We start from the raw sequence: 22,498 nt of genomic DNA on the forward strand, positions 1-22,498 counted from the left end.
AAAACAGATGGTGAGTTGAAAAGGTTATGTGAATACACAAAGACAACATCTGCATCTCACATCCCCTTCACTATTATCTCCATTCTGCCAAGAAGATTATGTTTTTGGCCATGTACGTCTGTGAGCAGCATCACTCAATAACTAACTGACAGATTTGGATGGAATTTTTTGGAGATGTGGCTTATGGCCTGAGGACGACCTGATGATGACGCAAATCTCGATTAAGAATTTTATTCAAAACGAACTGCTAAATTGGTGAGATAGGCACCAACTTTGAAAAGATGTGGCAAACACAGGGGTAGGAAACATTTTTCCAGAAGGCCACACTGACATAAATGAAGCAAGCAAAGTGCCTTAAATCAAAGCTTTTAAAGAAATAATAATCATTAAAATCATCTTCATATACACCATGGATAGCAATGACATTTTAAAACAAGGCTGTACAAATGCAACATGACTGTGATATGTAACCTCACTAATACATTTCCTTTCCTGTGACAATTTCAAAATGAACATCTGGCTGTGATTCACTAGTTAAATGCTACTTATGTGAAGGTGCAAATCTTAAATGTTCGGTCTGTATTTGTAGTAGGGATGAACGATTCATTGAAATTTTATCGAAATACAGCCTACTGCAATTTTCAAATCAAAAATATTTGTTAAAGCCTAGAGGAGACGGAGAAGCGCACACAAAAAAAGGCTTGTCTGTCTGCACCAAAAAACAATGGTACAAAACTGGAATAATAGTTTCTTTCTTTCTTTTAGTATCAGTTCCTTTTTTTTTCGGCTAAGCGTGTCCTGGTTTTTCGGTTTTGGCCAACAATTTGGTCAGCTGAGCTAGAGTCAACTTGTGGTAACCTGTATAGGACATCACGACCGGATAAAACTGGTCTGTGGGCAGGATTCCAGCCAAAGGGCCGTATGTTACCCGTATGTGGGCTTTTTTTTTCTGCCACTTCATCTTTTCCATATACCAAATCTTTTCCTTTCTTTATGTGGACACCAAGCTTGCTGTGGCCCTGCTTGTTTTTTTCTCTTTTTATGCAACCACATCTGGGGAGCCCAAATGTGATCATGGGCGTATTGTTTACAATCAAACTGTGGTACATTTAATAGGGCTGGGCGATAATACGATAATGATATGTATCCCAATAGACACTGCTGCGATATCAATATTTAAAAAAAATTCAATAACATTCGATAGTCACTCAACTTCTTTCGGAAAAAAATAAAAAAGCACTAGAAAAAATAGACGAAGCAGGTTTGGTTGCATGAACAAACTCAACCCCTCCCTCCCTACCAAGTTGCTACCATGCTTGCAACCAGTAGAGTGGTCAGTGTCTATGGAGTGGCAGTCAAAAAGCCAGTCACTGAAGAGTCATGTTTGGTTGCACCGTCCTCCTCCCCGTGTCTCACTCACAACAACAACAGCATGTGAACATCGAGTGAGCAGAGGCGAAAATGTGCTAGCAGTCAGCATAGTTGAGAAGTTTGTTTTTAAAAATCTGATGAACGTGCTTGACATTACTATTTTTGTCTGTGTGATTTGAAGATGTTGAAAAATGTTTTTATTATTATTATCCATTCTTTATCGATTATCGATATCGATCAATATGAAGTAGTTATATCGTGATACGCTTTTCAGCCATATCGCCCACCCCTAACGTGCACCAATACACAAGCTTCCTCTAGTGGTACCACTGGGGGAGTAAATCAGAAATACTGTTCTACTGTACATATGAATGTAACATAAAATAACAATTAATTTGTTTGTATCCACCCGCTCCGGTGAGGTCTTTTAGCAGCTGTGGGCGACTTTCGATTGGCTTTTATCGAAAGGAAACAAGGGAAGTGCTGTGAGTTTACACAGCTTTCCCACTGACAAGAAGAGGAGAAAGGAGTGTGAAGATGCCTGTGGAAGGACACAACTTCCTAAAGATCCGCGGCTGTGTTCTCGACATTTTTCGCCATAAGCATTTGAGGCTTTTAGTCGACCACAGCTGCTAAAAGACCTCACCGGAGCAGGTGGATACAAACGGAGACGTAAACCAAATGCCTGTCTGACAATTCTCCCACATAAGGAGCCTAAACGCCCGCGTGAAGCGAGTGAAATCCGCGTTAAAAAGCGGCAGAGACAAGAGACGCTGGATGCTCTCCTGAGCAGACAACCCGCGTCTGCAGTCGCCGCTTCACTGTATATCCATATATGGAGACGCAGTTGCCGCACAAACACCACAGGTTTTGTCCCACTCTCGCCTCATCCCGTCTTTCTTGCGCTTCATTTTGATGCTCGTTTTGTGAAACATTGTCAGTGCTGTATGTTTCGCTCGGGTTCAAATTGAAAAGGCTGAACAGATGACATGTTTATGCTGAACAGTCACAACAGGGTCCCGAAGCCCCCAGTACAACCTTTATACGTCACTATCCAGAGTGCATTGCGACGTAAACAACAACGGCGACATACGAGTTAAACTATTTTTACAAATTTTATAAAAACGAAGACATCAAGAAGGTTTTTTATATCAATTTATTATAACTGATACTAACATTTATCTTTTAAGAACTACAAGTTTTATAGCCGGGGTTCCTTTTAATCTAATTTCACTATACCAGTTTGTGAAGTATATGTATATGTTATGTGAAAATGAGGGGGATGATGAGAGAGCAAGTAAGATATTCTTATTGGGAATAAACCTGCCTCATGAGAAAAGTCTGCAGCCAACTGCTTGGCCCTTTAGCGTTATGATAATGGTGTTACTTTGAGAACTCATTTTCTCAGGTGGTACTTGGTATAAAAAGTTTGAGAACCACTCATGTACAGTATTTATTAGTATTGCTTTCTGTTGTGGGACTGGAGGCTAATCTAATGTGGTATAGTGTTATTTTAGGTCTATGGTCTCTGGGTGCTTTCTCTAGAATTTACCTGCATCTTTTTTTATCCGGTACAGGAGCAGATGTCCTGGTTTTGTTCCAACAAGAAGACAGTCCTCTGCAGGGAGAAAAAAAAACAGCACGTTAAAGTATGCTTGATGTGACACCTTAAGTAAAAGCTTGTAAAAGAGATCATCCCGTCAGTGATGACATGACTCTTGGTGGACAGTGGGAGAGCTGAGACTGCAGTTCAGTTTAGTTTATAAACACTATAAGACCACTTAAAAGCAAGGAACAACTGTGATACACTATCATAAAACGAGATCAACTCACCCCAGGCTGCAAGACAGTCAATCTGAAGAGGAAGCTTTTCCAGAATAGGCACTGGTTCGTACGCGTCGTGCATCTTGATTGATTGTGTAGAATCAACTACCGAATGCTTTTGACGGATCAACCCCACGCCGAGTCGACGCCCGACAGACAACAGCTGACTAACGGACCGCTGATTAACCAGTTAGGGTGGTAAGGTTTTATATGTCGCCATTAACCGACAGAGCGGTTCCGTGTTTCAAAAGACAGGGGGAAGCTGGTCTGGTGGACCCTGGCGTAGCTGACGTCTTCAATAAAATGCAGTTCTGCTTGTTAGCTAACTGTCTCTGCCACCAAAACAACAGCTAGTTTGCTAGCCTGGTAGCATAGAAGTGAGCAAGCCGCGGCTAGTCCTCATCGTTCCCTCTCACGTTGTTATCAATAACAACCAACTGTTGTTAACAGAATACGACTGGTAACAGTTAACACACTGGCGTTCGGGCTTAGTCAACGCTAGGTAGTTTAGCTTCTTGCTACTTCCCTGTTGTTTTGTTGACGACGGCTGCGCGAGGAACTGACGTCTGATAGGCACGTGACTGAGGCGAGCGCACTCACGAGGAAAGTGTTAAAGATGTATTGACCAAATTGTCGTTCAATGGTCGCGTACGAAAGAGGATCATCGTCACATGTGATTTTCTTTGGAAACAAACTAATAATAATAATAATAATAATAATAATAATAATAATAATAATAATAAAGAATTCTGAGGAAAAAGTCAGACTGACTTTAATCTCAGAAGTCAGGCTGTTTTCCCCATTTTTCATTTTATTTTTTTCAAAAAACACTGCATTCATTCAGAAGCGCAGCTTGAGAACAGGCAAGGCAGGCAACTGCTTGGGGCCCCGAGCCGATAGGAGGCCTCCGACACTCGGAGTCTGAGGGCTGTTTTTACTGAAATGTGCAGTGACCAGCCGCATCCCCGTCCCCCTTAAAAAACAATGGGCGATTTGCAATGACATCTCAGTAGAAAACCTCCCTAAAGGGGCCCCACCTCACTTTAACCTCTGTGAAGTCATCGTTCTGCAAGTTGGAAAATGAAGAGGATTTTTTGCAGTGAAATGCATTTCTTTTTTACTCAGTTTATATATGTTTTTTTCAGTTATTTACAGTATTTTATTGGTCTATATATTTATATTGTTTTATAATGTGGGTTCTTTACAGTGTAATGTATTTTTTTTAGTAAGTTCATATAGTTTTTTAAAAAGCTATTTACAGTATTTTATTGTTCTTTACATTAATATTTTCACATACTTTTTAATCACAAGGTTTGTCCATGTTATTTCATTCATTTTGAAAAAAAATATTTTGAACTCATACATTTTTTGTTGGTGTCAGATTATTTGTAACACAATGGTGATGAACACTGGTTGGAAGGGCCCCCTGGGAATTTTTGTTTAGGGCCCCTACAGACTCTAGAATCGCCTCTGCATACATTGTAATCTTTAAAATCAGGATATACCGTTTTTTTCAGAATTTTAACAAATTTGTATTATTTAACTCTTGTATCTGAATTATTTTACCTGTATGAAGTTTTTTTTTTATTATTGTTTCAATATTTTAACCCTGTCGACCTCTTATTCTCGTGTTAGATTTTATTCATGCTCTATTAAATGAACTGTTATGGAGTGTAAGACTTTGTACTGATTTATTTGCTACCTTTATGTACAAGCGCTTCATAAATAAATGCCTTACAACACTTCAAGACAAAACAAGTGCAATAAGAACAACAATATTTCACTATTATTTTTAGTTTATTTAGTGCTGCTTTCGTTTTAAGTTGCAGCTTGTTTTAGTAATGGTATCGCTACTTCATGGTTGACTTTTACACTATTCTACAAAAAACTTTTGTCCAATAAGAGATTAAAAAGATACAAATTCTACAAATATAAATAAAATCCCATTCTGAAAGTCAAAAAACATGTCCAAAGTCAACAAAAAGCATCCATTCTCAAAGACACCGTAACCATGTTTCAATACAAATTTTATTTGCAAGACATACGCAAAAAGATACAATATTGTCAGCTTCACATTACAGTACGGACTCAAAGCCAAATATTGGGCTTTAGTATCTCTGAAATAAATATCCTCAACAAGACTTGAAACAAATATAAAAAACGAAAAGCAAATATAACATACCTGCACAAACTGCAGTAGACTGCACAAGGACGGGATTAAAATTCTGCCACGGCAGGCAGATTTTTTTGCAATGTGAACACGATAAGCACAAAGGAGTCTGTACTTGAGGTGTTATTAAAAATATTAATTTGTCATGTACATTATTTAAAAACTACTCTGCCCCACTGATGTGAGGACCTAAATAAAACTCAGTGGAAGGTGAGTGAGATTACATTTATACAGTCCATGACATACAGTATACAGAATTTGAATTGAGGCCCAAACCACATTATACAAGGGTTATCAATTGGGATTGAAATGTTTGTAAATAAAATGTAGCTAACCTCGTCTCCTTAAAAGAAAACCTGTTATTTCAAGAAAAATGGAAATTAACATAATTCAGTTTATATTCAAGATTTAAATAGAGGTCTGTTCATTCAGCTTTCTCACTGTTTCAATAATCAGTAATATCACAAAAATAACCATTACTACAATTCCATTTTCACTTGTTTTCACTGTTCTGTCATAAAGACAGAGTTGTGACATGGAGTAACAAGAGCAAAGGTTTTTCTTGGCTTTGAAAGATTTCCTTCGACCAACACCATAATTTAAGAAAAAATGAGTAGCATTTTGCTATGAGAGGCTTCAAGTATCGGTATTCAATGATGCACAATTAGGCCATGTTCATGTACAGTAACACTGGCAAATCAAGACAGAAAACAACGTGCAAATAATTATGAGTTGACAGCATTTCACCTTAAAAATTAGCTAAGAAGATAATCGCTGGCAGGTGCAAGCCCAATAAACTTTACTTTTTATTTTTTTCATTAAGAAGCTTATGGGTTGACACGAAACAAGGGCCTTCGCCCTATGTCAGCTGAGATAGGCACAGCACCCCCCCGTGACCCTCCGGTGGAGGATAAAGCGGTAGGTAATGGATGGATGGGTTGACACACCATAAGGTTTCTTGCTCATTTAAATATTAGACGTGGCAATGTATGATACAATGAAAAGATACAGTATGTAAAATTAAGCAACATTTATTGGCAATTTTTACTGAATATCCCTCACCCTTGCCCTACCTTACAAGTGTGTTGAAGAATCTATGTAGCCTTCAGTTAGTGTCAAAACTCGAAACATGTTTAGTTTGTCTATTGTGGGCGACTGTAAAATCATGGTGGTCCAAAATGGCTCCTGATATAAATATAAAATATACTGGAAAACATCAATTCATACAACAAATGGTTGTACACTTTTAAAATATAACTGTAATTATTGTATTTTCAGCTATTTTTTTTTTTCACAATGGACCTTTAACATAATGAAAACAGCATTTATTTTACTAGTGTCAGACGCTATGTTGGCATAAAGATAATCTCAACAGAAAATAACTTGAGCCTTTTTCAAACATAAACCCCAACATTTTAAACAAAAGTCAACTTATGATGAATGCAGCGGGAGATTGTCAATGTTGAGACGTGCTCACAACAGCAGGAATTTTCTGCTGTGATCTTATACAGTCTCACTCAGACATTATGTGGAAATGTTCCTGGGAAGCTAGCAGGAGAGCCAGACCTCCACATCCATACTCCCATACATGTCTGAAAGCAGCTTTAGTGTTTTCAGTTTCCACTCCACTCCCAGGATATGTGATATTCTGACTGTGATGACTTTTCCTGACATGTTTTTATCCTAACCCCAGTTCTTAAAACACCCATTAACCCTTTGAATATTATATCAATTTAACACCACCAAGCAGGATTTTGATAAATATGCTATTTTCTACAATTGCATTGTGTAAAATATCCATTAGTGTGATTATTTTGTGACTTGGCCAAAACCATTCTTGAAGGAAATAAAGAAAATACCAATGACCGTGCTCTGTTGTGTAATGTGTTCAGTTTCACATTAGTTAAAAAGTACTGATCTACAAAACATCAAGAGCAGCCAACCCATCCGACCAAACCACCTTAATAAAACACACTATTCATGCTTCTTTTAGCTTATTAAATTATTATTACACAATGTGCAGTAAAAAATGAAGTGTCTGGAGATAAACTTTTTTTTGGTAATTAGATCTCTTAAAAAGCAATAATTGCTACCTTAGTTAATTTGCTCTTTTCATTCTCAAGTCAAACTTCTCAGGTTTGTTCCTACTCCATTTTGGATCTTTCCATCTTGGTTTTCAGTATTTCCTGTAAAAATGTATGGAACATTAAGTTAAGGAACATCTTGAAAAGAGAAAAATGTGAAGGTACAGGGCAAAAAAATAGTTTTTACCTCTTCCTCATCTAGCATGACCGGGAGTGCTCTATATAAAATAGAGACAGCAGAAATTAGAGGGTAAAAGGTCAAACATTTTCAGATTCTCTCCATGTTTCAAAGATGCTGATATCATCTTTGGGGCTTATAAGATACATAATATAGATGAAGTTATTAAAAGGTCCTATATGTAAGAAACGCGTTGTATTAAGTCATAAAAGGACCATGATGTGTGATCAGAGATTAAAGGAAACAAGTTCAATTGAAATACTGGCTTCACTGATAACAGTGACAGTTTATTCAGGATTAAAATGTTCATCAACAACCTGTAAAGACTGTTTATGTTTAAAAAATTCAGTTCAAAAAGGTAAAAGATTTAATACGTCAAATTTTAAGCAAATACATTGCTCTCATGCTTTAAAGGTAGCATACCATTATATGATTTTGAAACCATTTCAGGATATCTTCACGACAGCCTTGACATCAGAGAGTTCAATGAATTCTAATTTGCTACTTACACGTCAGCAACAGTTGTCGGAATATTCTCCTCGACCCACTTTAGGTCTTCATCCTAGAAAAAACAGCATTTTAGAACAGAAAATAATTCAACAATTATGCATGGAGACTTCTGGTGGCGATGCGGAGAGGCTGTGACGCTCCAACTATATTTGTCAAATAATAGAAGTTATAACCTGACCTATTCTGAATGGCTCAATGCATTAACAGAAACAGCCTCATATGAACAATTCATATAAAGAATAAATGGTAAGATAGATATTTATACAGAAATTTGGTTTGTCATTTGTTTTAATGGTACCATTATATACATTCAAGTGAAACCCACATCACCTGTATATTGACTGTATGTGTAGAGACGGTGCTCACATTGTCACAGGTCATTTTATTTTTGTCATAATTCAGTGATGTGAAGAGAACCCTCTCACGTATCGGCGTGTTGGTTTAAGTTATTTTGTGAATGTATGATGTGTACTTGTTGACACAAAAACTAATAAAAAGTCAAATAAGAAACACAATTACGCATGGAAACATCAAGAGCAGAGAGGATGAATGTCAACAAACCTCTTTACTCAGTAGCTTCTGGGAGCCGTTAGTTTCAGGCTTTGAACCTCTCATCTTCATTCCCGCTGACATAAAAAATAAAACAAGAGCAAATTGAGCAAACACAAAAAGCCTCTGGTTCAATGACACAATTAGAACATAACCAGGTTACTAAAAAGTGCCTTTATACTTAATATGAAGAAAAGTAGTGGGTTATAAACCGTTCGGAGCCAACATGCTAGAAAAATAAAGTTGACTTATAGTATTTTCATAGTCTTGTATCCTTGGTCAAGACAGCAAAATGTTAATAGATCAATTTCTCCAATGTTCATGGGGGCTGTTTTTAGGTAACTTTTGGAATATAGCAATGTGATTTGTATTTATTTTATTTATATTTTTCTATGGTAAATGAGGGTCACCCCTCAATGATTTTCAAAGAATAAATAAAGGGCTTTATAAGTAAATAAAAGTAATCTTTTAAGTTTTGATTTTGTTCATGTTTACAAGCCTTTTGCCATTTCCTTATTTAAAATTTTTGATAAGAGAGGCTTCCTAGTTCCTGTTAATCTTGTTTTGTTCTGTGCGTGAGTGGATGAAGCAATTTTGGCCAGAGTTCAACAAAACGTACAAAAACACAGCACTGGTTTAGTTAACAGGGAACTGATGACACCCTGGCCCTCTTTCGCTCAAATTAAATACTCACAATAAATAAAAAGCAACTTAATATGAAATCCAGGCAGGAACATTGACCATTTAAAAAAGAAAATGGTGAACTGTGCAGCTCTGTTATCCAAGGATATGCAAGTATTAGATAGATCGGATCAGGTTTGAGGCTTAAAAAACAGATCACGTCCCTACCATCTGACGCAGGTTTACACAATACTAAGCAACTTCTGACCATTTTGTAATGGAAAGCAGGACTAGCAGGAAAACCATACCATAAGCTTCATTCAGCATGGGCTCCTTGGTCTCCTCCTCTTCATCATCTTCATCAATCAGAGGGGAATGAGAGAACCTAAGAAGCAAAGGAAGACAGGCTGAGATGCAGCCTGTGTAAAGTCATACACCATCTGAGATCACGCCCTCAGCTCTGGATGAACTCTGACCTCTGGTTGTTCACAGAGGGCCGCAGCAACACCATGATGACCAGCAGAATGGTGGAGAACAGGAGACGCCAGAAGGCATCGTCCACCCACAAGTCCCTCCAACCCTACAGAAGAGAGGAACACAAGTGAAAAAAAAAAGTGAATATGTGAAGACGTACAATTTTCAAGTCAGTTTAAACAAGATACAGAGAGCTTGTGAGGAAAACAGCAACAAAGCAATCAATCAGCAACAGAGAATAAACTGACCGTTTGGCAGTCCATCATCTTGAAGACTTTGGTGGTCCAGATGATGAATATAATGGAAGCTGATGAAACAAAGTAAACACTGGTTTTTATTTTGATGTGTGTAAACAATATGCAAATCCTTGGAAATACAGCAAAAAGGTTTTCCCAAATGGAATGCTTTCGTGCGAACAGCGTGTACATACATTTTCTGTCAAACACACACCTTCAATAACCTGCGCCCCATTTCTAACCCTCCTTTCATCTCCAAACTACTTGAAAAACAGTAGCCACTCAACTCCACTCTTAACCCAAAACAGCCTATATGAACAATTCCAGTCTTGTACCCCCGCCACAGTACTGAAACTACTCTCATAAAAATCACAGATGACCTCCTAATGGCAGCTGATTCTGGATTACTCACCAATCTCATCCTTCTTGACCCGAGTGCAGCCTTTGACACAATTTCTCACTCCATCCTCATAAATATATTATCTTCCGTAGGCATCACTCACACACCTCTGCACTGGTTTCACTCATATCTCACAGGCCTCCCCCGTCAATACAGGTGTGCTCCAGGGGTCAGTCCTGGGGCCCCTCCTCTTTATCATCTACTGCCTTCCCCTTGGCAATATCTTCCACAAATTTGATATCCATTTCCACTGCTTTGCAGATGACACCCAGCTCTCCCTCACAAATCTCTCCATAAACATTAACTGGTCCAGAATTCAGTTGCCTGCATCATCATCAGACCCCTCATTCCACCACATCACCACCACCCTTCAACAACTCCACCGGCTCCTATTCAACCGCAGAATTCAATTTGAAATCCCCCTGTATGCTTTCAAGGTCATCCACAACCTCGCCCCTCCGTATCTCTCTGGCCATCTCCACATTGCCACCTCCTCCCGTTCCCTCAGATCCTCCTTCATCATCCACCTCACTGTACCCTCTGCCCACCTCTCTTTCCCTCTTCAAATCCAGACTTAAAACCCACCTGTTCAAAATAGCCTAATATCTATAGTCATCGTAGTGTGGTTTATAGTCGCCTTGGTGTGCCAGGCATATGCCAAAAAAAGATGTCATCCCGTGTCGCGCCAGGCACGTGAGCTCCAAAAGGTGGCAGGGTGCTAGGGCACGCACCTCTAATTTTTCTAACTTTGTCAGCTGCGGTGCACGCCAGCTGTGAAAAACACACTGAACGCATCGACCATAAACGCCTCCGTATATACTTGTATGGTTGCTTGCCATCTGCGGCAAATCTTATCTCATTTTGAACAAAAACCTTAAAGTGAGTGTGACATTGACTTGATTTTTGGTCTCTCTGTGACCCTGTGATGGACTGGAAAGTCACATTTTCATAAAACTTGACGCACAAATTAATTAATGGAAAATAACTCGTACTGAAAACAACTAGTACCATGAGCGGTGAAGGAACGGGTTTGAGGTTGAGGCACGGGTGGAGGCGACTCGCAAGCTTTGACTCAAACTCCTTCAGAATCGCTTGCGGTACTAGTTATAAGGGCCCAAGCCCAAATGTGCTAGGAACCTATTGTACCCGACGTGAACTCAAATTTATTTTCTCCCTCTAGGAGAAGCTGTGATCACAGACACCTACAAATGACTGTAACTCACCCACAACAGAGAAGATGAGTGTGTTGGTGAAGTGCTGATACAAAGACAGCTTCACAATGTTTCTGCGGAGCTTCAGCAGACGAATGGTTTGAGACAGACTGATGAAAATGTAGATGCAAGTTAAGGAGAACAAGACAAAAACTCTACATTCAAATAATAATAATAATGTTAAATGCAACAATTTAAGGCAGTTGTCTTTTCAGCTGCTTGAGTAAAGGATATCCACCACATCACGCAGGAGTCAATGAGGGAGAGGCTGAGGTTAGCAACCAGGGCAACTGTACCATAGAAACCCTGGAGAAAGAAATAAGATGAGAGTCAGACTTTATCACTGAGAACTTTGCCTGATCTGATCCCACATGAACACCTCTGTGTTCTTCAGCTCACACCAGACACCAGATTAGAGTGCATCTCCACATTTTCAAGTCTAAATCGCAATTTGAAACAACAAAATGCTTTATTCTGAATAAAACATTATTCAGTTAAAATTATTTATTTGTTATTGCAGAAAATAAACCAGAAAATATTCACATTTAAAAAGCTGAAAAGGGTCAGAAAAGTTTGAACATTGTTAACAATTTATTTAACCATCAACCAACAATTTTATTAACCAATTAAGCCCTAGTTATAGCATACGATTTTACCCACTTTATAAAGTAAAAAAACAAACAATAAATAGGGTCAATCTGTTAATGTAGATCAATTCAGCCAGATGAGATTTAGAAATGTTGCATTTGAATAAATTTTATTGAAAACTATGTGCAATATACTTTGCATATAATTTGCATAAACATACAGCATTATTAAATCATAAGCGGAGTTCCACTGCTTTTCTAAACCACTTTTCTGTCAAGATCTGGTGAAGACTTACAATCTCCAACTGCCTCCTGACAAAACACATCTACTCACCAAAGATCATCAGCTCTCCACATTCCCCCTGTTGTTGCTCTTTGTTTGCATAACGAGATGTTTTTTTATGACCTTTTTGAAGTTGCTGCAGTGTCTTTGGTTGCACTTAAAATCACACGCACATCAAATTTGTCATTCCCAGTTATCATCATTACTCCTCTGGTGACTGAATCCCTGAATAACCTTCTCCCTACATCCACTTAAAATTACATTTATTCATACAGTCTATGGCAAAAATAAAGGCATTGGCCTCACTGTTGCCTTGAAAGTTGTGCAAGGCAACATACTCTAAATACACAGTCCCCATCAGCTTCATTCTTCCTACTGTAGCCTGTAATAGATAATGTTCCCTCTGCATTAATTTAAACACACTGGGTTCTTTTTATATTAAGTCCTACTATAAATAAATATTTATGTATAAAGTGTCACCTAAAAAGAAACAGAATCTTGAAAAAGATAAGAAAATATTTTCAACTTTCTCTAAAGACCAGCTTTTAATTAGCTGCAGCAATGTGTTCTTCCCAAGAACTTCATGAAATCAACCTAATTACTGCCAACATTGTTTTAGCAACAGCGACTGTTGTTTTGCAGTAAATAAAAAGCTCTCTGCATTGTTAGTTATAAATTACACAATTTCTACTGCAGCTATTTTACAAAACTTGCAAACACAGGGTGGATTTTACTTGCATTCTTAAAGCGGACCTAGAGTGGTCCTGTTGCACATATATGTTAGTTATGGAGGTCTACTTACATACATTAACTTGTTTTTATGGTCAAAAACATCCTAGGCTGAACTGTTTGCTTAGAACCTTCAGGGCTTCTTAAACAAGGTAATGACGCAGATACACTAAAACTAATATGTAAGCGTATGAAAATCAATATGTTTTGAATTCATCTGCATAGTCATTGCTACAATCAAAGTAAAAGCTGACACTTACACCCGTTACTCTCAGCACACCCTCCACAGAGGAGAAGAGAAGGTAAAGAAGCCCAACAGCTGCAAGCCGGTGCACTGTGGTACCCAACCTGGGCCTACACATAAAAACAACAACAAAAAGGTCAGTTTTACTAACAAATGAAGGAAGAATATTAAATTAGTGTTTCTAAACAGTACAGTGCAAAAGTCTCAAACTACCACTAGACATGTTCTTTTATCAATACATATACAATTGTGTCTCAATAGGTTTATTAGAATACAACCAGAAAGTTCAAACAATGTATGTAGTATAAAGGCCACATTATACTTCTCCGACTGCGTATGCGTTATCCGTCTGCGTAACCACGGAGACGCCTCGAGCCTTTATACTTCTGCGTCGTGGTGACGGACACGCGCTGCAATTTTCCAGTAGGGGTCGCTGCGCAAGGTTGTTTTGCTTCTGGCTACAGTGAGCAATGGTGTCCGAGAAAGAAAGAGAGAGAAAGACTGTTGTTGTTGAAACAGTGGCCGTTTCTCACTTTTCTATGTGACGGAACGCAGTTTTAAGATAATTTGAGGCGAGAAATTGGCCTTTTAGAGTCTAAACATGTGCTGTGTGTGTTAAGATATGACGTATTTATAGTTTGGCAGCGGCGTTATCGGCAGGGGTGAGCTTCGCGTCTGTGGACGCTCGGTGATCACTGTGAGCCGGCAGAGCGGCTTAGCTCAGAGGCTCTTCGACAGGCTCTGCGTCGATGCAGAGTCTCTGCGTAACCTACGCAGAGCACTTTACGCAGAAGTATAAATTGGGCTTAACAAATGAACATTCTCAGCCAAAAAAAACTTGGACCAGAGTACTGTCATCATCTCAGAAGATGGCAGAAACATTTCTGCTGGCCCGCAATGAATTACAGTTAATAGTTTTAATCCAGGAGCTACTGAGCTTGTTAAATGTTTATTGGACATTACTAGATACAGACCAATAAGTGTAAACTGTAGAACTGCAATCTGGTCATTAAAATGATTACAAATGGAATTTATTTTTGTTTTTTTTCCTTTGGCGGCCCTCAGTCCAACGTTGGGTTCCTAAATTGGCCCTTGGGTATCAAAACTTTGAGAAGCCCTGCTGTAGATGAAGCATACAACCACTTCTGCAGAACCATCTACAAGGCTGCCGACACAGCAATCCCATGAGGCTACCGACCCCTCTACATCCCATGCCTGGATAAAGAAAGGGCTGCCCTCCTACAAGCCTATCAAACATCAGGGGACCCTGAGACGGCAGACCACCTCATTGAATCACTAACTACAAAAGTGGGAGGAGACAGCTGACTTGATTTTCACCCACTCCAGCAGCCTCATCCACCGCCTAGGAGCTGCACAAAAACCACCTACCCAAAAGCCAATCATCCGTCACACCCAACCAAGTTGCATCCCACCTTATGTCTATCGCAAAAGCAACTCATGACAAACACACCAGAAGAGCAGTCACAACTGAGCAAAAGTCAAATCTAAAAACGCTTGGAAAGGAAACAAACGATGAGCCTTTTGAGGTTGCTGAACTGGAGAAAGTCCTGCAGGGCCCAAAATGTGGAAAGGCAGCAGTATACGACAACATCTCTCCAGAGTTTATGAAACATCTGGGCCACCCGAACACTAATCTGGCTGACCCAATTCTACACCAGAATCATACAGATCAACCTGATACTAAAGAAAGGGCAAACAGAAAAAGTTATTGCCATATTAAAACCTGGAAAAGACCATAAACTACCAGCAAGCTCCCATCCAGTCTCTCTACTCCGCATTGCTTGACAAAATTCTTTTTTGTCGGCTTATACTTCAACGTATATCCCCAAGAGTAGAGGATATTCTCTGTGTGGATCAGGAAGATTTCCGCAAGGACTGCAGCACAGGAGAACAAGTAATAGCCTTAACCACCTTCATCAAAAATGGTTTCGAGAGCAGAATAAAGACAGGGACTTGGGTTTCTCAACCTCAAATCCACCTATGATATGGTCTGGCACAAAGGCCTTCTACTGAAACTCACACAGGTGCTCCCCTGCCTGGGCAACATCATATTTATTTGCAAATCCTTTGCTTTCTATAAGTGCATCAAGCCTGTGACCCATTGACAGCCTGTGACAGAAGACAGCATGCAAGCCCAAGCCATGACATTACCTCCATGTGTATCAGATCCAGATGTAAATACCTGGAAATAATAGCTGAAATGTTCTTCTCTTGTCTCATATTCATCTTTGGATGTCAAGCCTGTATGTTTTCAGTCTATGGCAAAAATAAAGGCATTGGCCTCACTGTTCCAATACTTTTGGACGGCACTGTATAACACTCAATATAATACTGTGATTCAACTTACTTGACTATGCCATAGCCAAGACTGACGATGAGGACCAGGATCCGAGCTAAAGATCTTTTGAGAGCAGAGAGCAGTTCTGCAAAAATCACTGCACCTTGAACTGTGAAGAGAAACAGAAATGCATAAATAGAGAGAATAACAACAAAAAACATCAACACAAGCGAGGACAAAAGTATAAAATCAACCAACCATAGTCTCCTTTGGACCGGATGTTCTGGTATTCTGAATAAAATACGGCTTTCTCTAACATGCCGAGGATGATGACAGCGCCGATCCAGAACTGAATCCGCAGCAGATCCCGCCAATAACAGGCGCACCAGAAGAGCCACAGAGCCCCGAACAGCACGTATATGATGCACATAACCATGAAGAACTGAGATGGTAGACAGAAGAGAGAAAGGACTTGTACCTTGTCGAAGACAGACCAATACCTGTATTCTCTTACAGTATGTAACAATGACCATTGGATTAATTCATCAACATTAAAACAGAACGTTGACAAAAAATTTATAATTTATTTATTTATAATTTATAATAAAATTTTTAATCACATGTTAATCCATCTGCTGAAGTTCACAAGATGATTATTCGTAATAAGTAAGATGTTAAATGGAATTTATGTAAAATATTCTGTGTAGTGGGTAGTTCACGAGGAAAATTTTGGTTTCCGTAGTTCCCTGATCAGGCTTTTAGCTAGGATTTTTTAGAGGGTGCCCCCATCCTTATCTAATTTGGTTGTTATGGCTGGGACTATGTGTACTTGACTCAGCTTTCCATTTTAATCAGGTGTGGTGAAGCAGTACAAGGCAAACTAAAGGTAAAGGTAGTCATTACCATCATGAGAGGCCAGTCTGCTGGAGATGAGTAGTCATGTGGACCCTTCATCTCAACTTTCACTAAAAGAAAGAAAGACAAAGTGAGAAACTTCTGCTGACATAAAATGACCATGTTAGAGTTTTAATATCTTTCTTTTGCTTTCAAAGAATACTAAGTGACATAAATTCTCACTTGTGAAAGCAAAGTTGACCTGCTCTGGCCCAATGTCTTCATCTTCAACGCCACGAAACAAAGGCTGCACCTTTACAATGAAAAGATATGGACTGTCCTTCCACGCTTTGGCCACTGCACTGATGTCCTGTAATGAATCACACACTGTTTCACACCTCTATTTAACTCTAATGAGTTTTGAAATCATCTAATTGTTGCAAAAGGCTAGTTAGAATCATAAAAAAGCAAGACCTGGTACAGACTTCAGAAAATCACATATATAAAAAGTAAAAAGATCACTTCTTACCGTTTTATCAGGCCAAATAAAGCTCTGATTTGATGGGCCACTCTAAAGAAAATGAAGAAAACATAGTTTTGAAATAAACAGGGAGTGGTGCTGAGAAAAATGTGCATTCCTTTACTTATGGGGCAATGTTATTTTGAAAAACAACAACAAAAAATTATTAAAGATCCTATCGTAAAGGTCCTATCGTACATACAGTCAGGTCCATAAATATTGGGACATCGACACAATTCTCTTCTTTTTGGCTCGATATACCACTTCAATGGATTTTAATTTACCAAACAACACCTAAAGAAGCTGTTACAATTGTGGAAGAACATCCTATGGACAGATGAGACCAAGATCAACTAACCCATACCTGTACCACAGTGATGGGAAAAGAAGAGTGTGGAGAAGGTAAGTAACTGCTCATGATCCAAAACATACCACCTCATCAGTGAAGCGTGGTGGTGGCAGTGTCATGGCGTGGGCTTGTACCTGCTTGTTTGTACTTCTCAAGAAACATTTCTGTACAACTGGATCGACAGCAAAAGGTACAGACTCGTACTTTGATTTCTTATCTTGTTTGTTTCATTTCAAATCCATTGTAGTGGTGTATATAGCCAAAAAGAAAATAATTTTGTCCCAATATGTATGGGCCTGACTGTATAAGTGAGTTATGGAGGACTACTTACATACATTAACTTGTTTTTATGGTCAAAAATGGCTGATAGAAATCTCTCCTCACTGAAGCTCTCGTCAGCTGCGCTGTTTCAGACTGAAATCTCACCCCCAGAACGCAGACTGTGTTGTGATTGGCCAGCCAACGAGAGCTTTCGCAACTATCTTGTGATTGGCCAGGTACCTGGAAGTGACGTAATTAGCAAGTCAGCTCTCAGAAGCGCAGCTCCCTCTCTGGAACTGCTACTCATTATCAAAACATTGTTTTTAACAATGTTTAAAATAACTTCATCATGACTCCCCACCGCAGTCCCTTTTATGACTTTGACCCAGAGTCGGATCCAGAGTCAGAAGACACTGTCGCCCGTGAAACACCTCCACAACGGACGTTATTCTACTTCTGCGGTACAATGAACGCAACCGAATGTGCGCGGACTGGTGCCCGGAGCAGGAGGATCTGCTGTTCTGGAGACGGGATCCTTACGTACGATTCCAGGCTTTTTCTGACTGCTTGGTGAGTCCGAGAATACAATAAAAGCCAAAACTTTAGGGCTTTATCAACGAGGCACAGATGCACAAAAAACAGCGTTAATTGAAACTTCCGGTCTATAGGAGTGTTAAGCACTGAGATGCTTTATATGACAAGTACTGCTAAAAACTAATTATATATGACACTAAAGATTGACAACTTCACTTAGTACACAAAATCAGGCATATTTTTTTTATATCTGAGCACTTTAGATGTTAATGTTGATATAACATCAAAAAAAAAATTTATATCTAAAATTCTTAGATATGAAGTGACTCACCTTTGGGCTAGTGAGGGGCTGATATGGGTTGAATTCAGGATAATACACCTGAGTGAGAGGACAGAGCCAAAATGTATCCATAAAAAATTATTACAATATGATTAATAATGTCTCTGAAACATCCTCATACTAAATAATTGCTGCAATGCATGAACTTTGTCTTTGTAACAAACCTTTGGTAAGAAGAGGGAGGAGCAGTTTTCAAAGTACATGTAGCCCTGACTGTAGAAGCCACTCCAGCCATCTTTCAACATGTGGTCCATACCAATCATGTTTGTGGCTTTGTTGTCCTACACAACAAGGGAGGGAGGGATGGAGGGAGGGAGGACATGGTATATGCAGGAATCCTGAAGTTAATTTCAACAAATTTTTAAGATTTTTTCAAGACCATCTCAAAATATGTTTAAGACCTTATCATCACTTCAAGCTGTAATCAGCAACACATATTTAACTTATAAAACAGTTTTAGTTTGCAATTAAATCTATAGAGCACAACTGTACAAAGGAACAAAGCTCGAAATAATAAATTAAACCAAAGGTAAGGTTTATGAAAATAAACAACAAGCAACACTTTGACTAAAGTATTATGGGTGAGCATGCGGAGCTTTTGAAAATTTGAGGTAAAAATGGGGCATTCTGAGGCTTTTGGGAGGACTCATGAAGTAAGGTAAAGTAACCCAAAATGGGAAAAAATTAAAACCGAAATTAATTATTATGCCAATTTTGTAACATTTTTTTTTTTTTTTAAATCTAATCGTGTTGTTATGGCTGGGACTGTGTGTGCTTGCCTCACTAAAGTCAAGGCATTGCAATTATAGAGGGTGCCCCCCATCTGGTGCGAGCCTTTTTTTTCCTGCGCATCGCCCCTGCAGACTGTTCTCTTCTCCCTCTCCTGCATTGTGCGCCGCTGTAAGCGGGCTCTCCGCATCCAACGCAGAATGGATGATTTCTCTATGCACAGTTTTATCCACACATCCATATATGACACATACATAATGATGTTTATGACAAGGATCGAGTACAGTCGCGATGAAATACAGGAGATTCGAGTAGATCTTAGTAAAATGTGTTGACAGATTCTCAAGGGCGCACTTTTCATTGTTTTCACTCCGTGGTCTCAATCTTTGTGTGGAAGATGCTTTAGCGCTGTAATTAAGGGAATAACAGATGCATCAGATGAGCTGATCTCTTTAGTTAACTGCTCAAAGGGAGAGAGAAGAGAGTTCTGTCGCGGGGAGTTCATAATCTGCGCTACAGCCAAGTTTCGCTTTTGCGCAAAGAGAGCATTTTCCAGCATTTAATAGGCACTGTTCCACCGTGTCCTCAGATCTTGTTAGATTTGTTTCATTGGTGTTCCAAACTGATCTTTTGCAGCCAGCACACGCCTATACCCGCGTGTCATCACAACATCGTTTTGGTGGTTACCGGGGGAAACAGGAGGAAAAAATAGCCTAAAAGTCCTGTCCCCGGGACGCCCTGCTGGCTAAAAGCCTGGTGAGCATGCCTGTGCATCTTTGTTGTTGAACAAACATGCAAATTTTTTTTGCAGTCAAACTCTATGGACAAAATGTACCTCATGAAATCACGATTAAGACCTTTAAATACTTTTTAAGGGCCAATTTTCCACAAAATTGATTTATCAACTTTTAATACTTCTTAAGACCCTGCGGACACCCTGGAGGAATTTAAACAAATGAAATTACAAATTAAACATTTAAGCTGCAGCTGTTTTGCTGCTCTACAAAGTTTCACTTATGTAAGTGACAACAATCAACACTCACTGGTGTGTTGAAGACCTCATTGTAGCAAATGGAGGAACGCAGGTACCAGCTGATGTTGAACGCCAAGTTTCTGTCACATGACGCTGTATCACCCTGAACTGCAAAGAAAAACAATTCCAGTAATTTACTCAGAGGGTGAGGCACTGGCATGCTGTAATATTTTCATTTTTATGATGTGTACAGACTTAATGTCAACATCCCTGAATTACTCAACTTCCACCCTTTCCATTCACGCTGTTACTACATGGTAACCATGATGTATATTTTTTGCTACTGTGAGCAGAAATATGCATCTCAGAGATCAGACAACTCACACTTCATGGAGATGGTGGTGTTGGCATACAGTGTCTTCCGAAACACAGCATTTTGTACCTGAAAAACACAGAGAGATGAGGTCAGTGTTTGAAAACATGTAAAGAGGTAACAGAAACAAATAAAAACAATATTAAACTGTTAAAATATACATAAAAAGACATTAAACACACCCACCACCTTACAAATTAGCCACATAGAGCAATCATTTTTAATCAGAAAAATAAACTTTTCTTGGCCACTGGATCTGAAGAGATTTCTGGAAAAATGATAAAATGCGGTCTTAAAATGCCAGGACATGATACACAAAAAAGATCAAACATCAAGGTTTGAAACTACAGATCCTGAATGAATGAGTCCAGATGAGGAGTTTCAGGCATTTTTTCTAAAGGAACGGCCCACAAATCTAATAGAGAATCAGCTAAATTAGTCAGTCAGTGGTGTTCGTCTATAATGTCCTCAAAGCTTTTCTAGCTACTTGATGGTCAGTCCCCTTCATACCTGAAAGACCTAGTTTTACTTCATCAACCCAACAGATCACTATCTCTCTCTCTCTATCAAGAGCGATGTGTAATAGAAAATGGTGTTAAGCAGCTTTGAGACGATAAAAGAGCTATATAAATGCAGATTATTTAACTTTCTGATTTTATTAATTATGAAGATAGCAAGGAGAAACGTGTTGGAGTAAAAGTAGAACATATATTCAGTCAATGTAGAGTAAGTATGTAAGTAAATAAGTAAAAGTATAATAAAATGAGTAAATGAGTAATGAGTAAAGTACAGATGTGTGAATTTTGTACCCAAGTACAGCACTGCTGAAAATGTTGCCTTTTATTTACGGTGCTGTGGGAGTGCAACTTTAATAAGCAGAAAAAATGTAAAGTTCAACTTGTAAGACAAGTTTATGTAGCAGTATCAAAAGTATAATACGCACCGTCTGTCTGATAGACAGACACCACACAGCTACATAGGCGCTAACTAGCAAAACTGGCTAACAGCTGTTGCTGTGGTTGATGTATTAAAGAAGACAGCGAAACAATAATAAAACGAAGAAAGGTGAAGGTATAACACTAACCGGGTTGATGTCCACGCTCCACACGGACACTTCTGCCGCCGCACCGAGACGAAAAATTAAGCCAAAAAGCAGAAAACATAATGGATGTGCAGCTGGCATCTTGGTTTCTACCATGGATAACACATCCATGGTTTCTACAGGAAGAGAGCAGGACTGAGCCGCATCCGGCTCCACTTCCGGTTTGTGTTGCAGTTCATATTGTCGTCGCTTGAGGTCAGAGTTTCCTTTATTTTACTCTGATCTTTATTTAAAAATATAAAAAACATTTTATTTTGTATTTTTGATCCACTGAGATAATAGAAATATGCAAATAGAAATAAGGTTTATTGTTAAGGTGAGCACCAAAAACAAAACCAACCAACCTGTTAATGAATGCAAGTAAATCACTATAATTTGAAATCTTAATCAACAAATTAAAATATGTTTTACTATTTTGCTGTAACAAGAGTAAATTGGAAAGATCATGGATAACAATAATTATATGTTTGCATTAAATTTATCATTTCGTTGAAATACCATGACATCCAATGTAACTAAAAAATACCTTATTTAAGATTCCATGCGCAACATGAATAATTATCATAATTTAATTTTTGATCTCACAATTTCGACTTAGTTAGAGGATATCTTTATCAAGACTAAGTTTTACCTATTTTTTCTGGCGGAAATGGGCTACCATGAAAAGTTCTGTAAAAATAAAGCTTTGATTGAATGATTATTTTGAAAGGTTG

At 38.7% G+C, this 22,498-nt stretch overlaps 2 protein-coding genes across 3 annotated transcripts in view; both read right to left on the reverse strand.

Moving 5' to 3' along the window:
• vps39 (VPS39 subunit of HOPS complex) overlaps window positions 1–3,708 on the reverse strand; it is a 40,020-nt gene extending 36,312 nt beyond the window's left edge. For both annotated transcript variants that reach the window (XM_083886026.1, XM_083886025.1), the window contains exons 1-2: window positions 3,205–3,708; window positions 2,924–2,989 (exon numbers count right to left, since the gene is read on the reverse strand). In XM_083886026.1, the coding sequence (XP_083742152.1) occupies window positions 2,924–2,989; window positions 3,205–3,277 (139 nt within the window). In that variant the 5' untranslated portion in view covers window positions 3,278–3,708. The remainder of the gene's footprint in view (window positions 1–2,923; window positions 2,990–3,204) is intronic.
• A 3,774-nt stretch (window positions 3,709–7,482) lies between these two features.
• LOC310925359 (transmembrane protein 87A-like) lies at window positions 7,483–21,866 on the reverse strand (the record flags this gene model as incomplete). Its single annotated transcript, XM_083887302.1, is given in 20 exon segments — window positions 7,483–7,551; window positions 7,637–7,667; window positions 8,137–8,189; window positions 8,699–8,763; window positions 9,616–9,692; window positions 9,784–9,887; window positions 10,030–10,088; window positions 11,641–11,782; window positions 11,869–11,934; window positions 13,488–13,581; window positions 15,840–15,939; window positions 16,029–16,212; window positions 16,674–16,735; window positions 16,848–16,974; window positions 17,134–17,175; window positions 18,600–18,647; window positions 18,773–18,889; window positions 20,381–20,478; window positions 20,695–20,752; window positions 21,768–21,866. Coding segments are annotated over 20 exon segments (1,668 nt in total). The 3' UTR covers window positions 7,483–7,509.
• Window positions 21,867–22,498: the final 632 nt, after the last annotated feature.

Source organism: Microchirus variegatus (assembly GCF_963457635.1).
Source record: "Microchirus variegatus genome assembly, chromosome: 3".
NCBI lineage: Eukaryota > Metazoa > Chordata > Actinopteri > Pleuronectiformes > Soleidae > Microchirus > Microchirus variegatus.